At 40.7% G+C, this 4,390-nt stretch overlaps 1 protein-coding gene across 1 annotated transcript; it reads right to left on the bottom strand.

The window, feature by feature from the left end:
• Positions 1-818: 818 nt before the first annotated feature.
• On the bottom strand, positions 819-3,979 carry LOC109214947. Its single transcript, XM_019378926.1, has 3 exons — positions 3,915-3,979; positions 1,251-1,600; positions 819-1,151 (listed from the first exon to the last, which is right to left on the bottom strand). Exons 1-3 carry the CDS (start codon positions 3,958-3,960, stop codon positions 819-821), a joined length of 729 nt encoding a protein of 242 aa, XP_019234471.1. The 5' UTR covers positions 3,961-3,979.
• Positions 3,980-4,390: the final 411 nt, after the last annotated feature.

The following is a 4,390-nucleotide window of genomic DNA, read 5'->3' as shown; positions in this document are numbered from 1 at the left end:
TTGATTCCCTCTGAGTTCATGTTATTCCCTAAGAAATGGAACGCATCTGGTAAGTGCAATATCTCCTTAAGCGTCAATTTTTTCTTCAATTATTTTCTTCTCATTCATACTTGTGGTTGTGCAGATGTCGACCGGGTTCCGGGTGCGGTCCCCTAGTTAAAGGAATGGATCAAGGGCATCTGTACACAGATGACGTACTCCGAGCGCGCATGGCACAAACTTTCGAAGGGCCGATGGAAGGCCCGTTCTCATTGTAAGGTCTCTCCTAAAATTGTTAACAGCATGCTTCTAACTTTCATCATACTGACTTTTCTTCCCCTTTGTTGTTGTAGGTTTGCCTAAGACCATCGAACTTAGTCCTTCTGAAGGGGATGAGGACGTGTCCTTGTCCATTGATCCTTCCGTTATAGGAAACCCCGGGGCTGCCGTAGGGGAAAAGAAGAAGATAAAAGAAAAACTTCGGGCTCTTCAAGCCCTGTGGTGAAGCCAAAGAAAGGAGTGGCTCGTAAAACCCAAGAAGAGCTCCAGTTCTCGGGTGCTGGATTCTGATTCGCTTCTTCGGCTCAGGGACAAGTCTGAGGAAGACGACATTTTTATTTTCTATAGAACGACCCTTCATGGGGGCACGTGGTAGCCGAATGGGAGTTCATAATTAGCTTTTTCTAGGTTCTCATGCAGGACTTTATTCTACATTCAACTTTACAAAGATTATCATTAGCAATTTTTAATTCCTTTTCTAGCTTATCTTGCAGATCACTCATTTTGCCTTTGCCATATGTATCAAGAGACTTCTCATTCTCAAAAGTTAATTCAAGGACCTAGTTCTTAAGGTCTTTGACTTGTTTCTCTAAACTAGCTTTGTCAGATTCAAGCTCTTTGATGTCAAGTTTGACACAAGAAAGATTACTGATTAGCAGACCATTTCCATTATTCATTTTATCCATTTCATTCATTAAGGTCACAATTATGGCCATTAGTTTCTTTTTGGACATAGCATGAATATTTTCTTTCAAGTCAGATATACTTACCTGGTTTGTCTCGTCTTTAGTTTTTGAATCACTCAAGGCCACTTCTTCCTCTATTTTTGATTCTTCAATCGCCACCAGAGCAACTTTGATGTTTTCATTTCCAAAGTCAGTTTCCAATGTCCTCTATATATCATGAGCAGAGATGCAAGAGGACACTCTGAAGAGAGTGTTTCTAGACAGATTTCTGTAGAGCAAGTCCTTTGCTTTGGCATTTTTCTAAACTAGCTGATGATCCTCCTCATCGTATTCCTCTTCTCTTTTGTTGCACTTGTTACCTTTACCATCCAATTTGGTTGGGAGAATTGGTCCATGACTGACAATTACCCATAGATCAAAGTCAGTAGCCTGAAGAAATATTTCCGTATGTAGCTTCCATTCATCATAATGGAGTTCATCAAACAAAAGAGGTCTTCCAATGTGCATCCCAAGTTGTACTGGGGGGTCTGTCTTCACAGCTTGGTGTTCGTCGATCACAACATAGAGACTAATAGCCTCATCCTCCTTTTCTTCCTCTTGATCACTCCCACTATCCTCATATGCTGCCAGGAATGCCTGTTTCAAAGCTTCAGTAAATCCTTTGTAAGGCCCCGTAAAAATTTCTACTTAAAACCCGGGAGCTCATAGTGCTAAGTTAGAAATAATGTTTTCTAGAAAAGTGCGTTTATGCGGTCGAGAATGCGGTCGCATAACAGGTATGCAGACCGCATAGTCGCCGCAAAGTGAAACAGTGTGTTGGTCAAATTTGAGGTCAACTATGCGGTCAATTATGCGATCGCATAATCGTTATGCGGACCGCATAGTCGTCGCATAATCCCCTTGGGATTTTGTAAGGGACCGCAGAACGGGTATGCGGACCGCATTTCCATCGCATATCCAAACAATGTCTTCAGATTTTAGGGAGCATTTTGCGGTCCATTCTGCGGACCGCATGTCAGCTTTGCGATCACGAATGCGATCGCAGATTTGAGTCGGGTTCCCATTTTCTAATTTTTAAGACCCGACCCCCTATCGTTATATCTTGTGCAATAACTCATTTTGAGCCTATTTCCTGGTACTTCTAGAGTGAGAAAGAGAGTTTAAGAGAGGGGAAGTGTTGTTCATAAAAAATGGCTCCATAAATCCTTGTTAGACATTGAAGATAATCAAGTGAGGCACCTAAACCTTCATCCCAAGAGGTAAGACTTCATCACCCCAACTCTTAAATTTTAGACATAGACATAAATGGCTCATTAGTGAGGTAATTTATGGGTATAAATATAGATTTCTTGCATGGATACAAGATCATGGAGTATTGGGAAGTTGTGAAATAAAAAGAAAGCAATTAGGGTATAAAATGATAGAAATCTCTCACAAAAAGGACCTAAGATCACAATGCACCCCTAGTGCTCGATAATATGCTCAGACGAGCTAGAATCCTAATCTTGTCCCTAATTCTTGGTTCAATTTGTAATTCTTATATAATAGATCGAAGTGCTAAGAGTTCTGGAATTTCGTAAGGATTAAGGGAAGCTTTATTGAGGTATGTATGGCTAAAACCCCGTCTTTTAGAAATTGAGCTTCATTAAGTGCTTGTGCAAATGTGTTAAGGCTAAAGTTTGGATTCTTGCGTTAACTATTATTTTACATGAATTGATATTGTAATTTTATACGCGTGAAAGATGTGTCGCAACGTAATCAATGTGCTATCTTGATAAATGGAAAGGGGCAAGAGGTATGAATCATGTATTGAAATGCTTAGACTTTAATTTGGATTGAAATTGTGTTGTTGTGCCATCTACTGGGAATCTTATTTATGCTTACAATTTAAATAGCCATTGTGTGCACCTACTGTCCTAAATGGCAAAGCTAATATTGTAATTGGGAATAATGTCAAATGTGGCCTAATGCCAAGAATGATGTGATAAGTTGTGGCCCCAAGTGCCTATGAAATGATATATGTGAAATGAAATGACTAATGAGAAAGGAACAACGCCGTGGTAAGGCAGCCTAGCCGATCGGGCCGTGATCGGATGCCATGCCGCACACATGGTGGTATTATGCTGAAATTGAATTCCGAAAAAAGGGAAAATGAGATTGTGATTGAAGCGTATGCCTCAAAGGAGGCAACCTAGTCGATCGGGTCGAGATGGACTCCGCTCAAGATAGCGGTGGCATTGTGAGCAATGATGAATAATGTGGAATGCCCTAAACTAAAAAACTATGGAAAAATGATGTGAAAGTTGTATGATTCCTTTATTTGATAACGTTGTGATAGTTTAAAGCCTTTGAGTTATACTTGTGATTTTCTTATTCTTGTATGAAACTTCTTTCTAATTAGATGGTGTTTAGTTATACATACTAGTACTATTCCATGGTACTAACGTCCCTTTTGCCCGGGGCGCTACATTTTTAAATGAATGTAGGTGGTTCTATAGCGGACAGTGCCGATCACGCATAGCGGAGTGTCCTTCTCCCGAAGACTTGGTGAGCTCCTGTTTCCTTCAAGGAGCTATGATGTGCTTCTTTGTTGTAGACTTCTATTTTAAGGTATAGCCGAGGCCTTGTTGCCGGCATTGTCATAATTCGTCTTTTGTATCCATAGAGGCTCCGTAGACGTTGTGTGGGTTATGTATGAGTGTTGGTTGGGTTAATGATCTGTGTTATAACTTTATTCCCTAGCCCGCCTAAGCAATGGCTGTATAAAACTCTTGGAGACTTAGCCATGACTTAAGATGTGTGATATAAAAATGAACTAACAATGTTGAATGCTCAAGTATGCTATTGTCTAATTAATCGAAAGCCGGATTCCCTAATCATATTGAGTTGGGTAGAAAGGGTCAATAAGGCTTGCTCAGCTGGGTTCACTCGATTGAGCGCCGGTCGCGCCTCCTGAGGTTGGGGCGTGACATCCTTTGCCTAGAATTTTCCCTTTGTTGGAACCCTTCTCTCTCATCTTCTCTCATTTCTCTTTTCAGCTCGTTCTTTTCTTCGCTCGATTTCCCACATTGGACACTCCTTTACCATGTGATCTAGTTTGCCACACTTGTAGCACCCATTATAATTAGCTTTGTCGATTTACTTGTGCTTATTGCTCCTCTCTCTCTTGGATACACTTTTGAAATTCTTCATGAACTTCTTGCACTTGGCAAACATTGCTAGATCGGGATCATCATAGTCAGATCCATCATCCTCAGACGCCTTAAGGAGCAAGGCCTTATCCTTCTTTGGTTCTTCTTTACACAGTTCCATCTTTCTCATTTCATGAGATTTTAAGTTTCCAACCAACTCATCAAGTGAGATTTTATCCAATTCCTTGGCTTCCTGGATTACAGTGACTTTTGATTCCCATGAAGCTGGAAGGATTCTTAGGACTTTGCTAACCA

The sequence above is a fragment of the Nicotiana attenuata genome, unplaced genomic scaffold, assembly GCF_001879085.1.
Source record: "Nicotiana attenuata strain UT unplaced genomic scaffold, NIATTr2, whole genome shotgun sequence".
NCBI lineage: Eukaryota > Viridiplantae > Streptophyta > Magnoliopsida > Solanales > Solanaceae > Nicotiana > Nicotiana attenuata.
This window is presented reverse-complemented; position numbering and strand designations above follow the sequence as displayed.

Coding starts and splice junctions, on each gene's coding strand:
- LOC109214947 (XM_019378926.1), bottom strand. CDS start 3,960: ATGAGAGAGAAGGGTTCCAACAAAGGGAAAATTCTAGGCAAAGGAT. Junction 1,601..3,914: donor GAAAATTCTAGGCAAAGGAT/GTCACGCCCCAA, acceptor CTTACAAAGGAT/TTACTGAAGCTTTGAAACAG. Junction 1,152..1,250: donor ATGAGGAGGATCATCAGCTA/GTTTAGAAAAAT, acceptor CATGATATATAG/AGGACATTGGAAACTGACTT.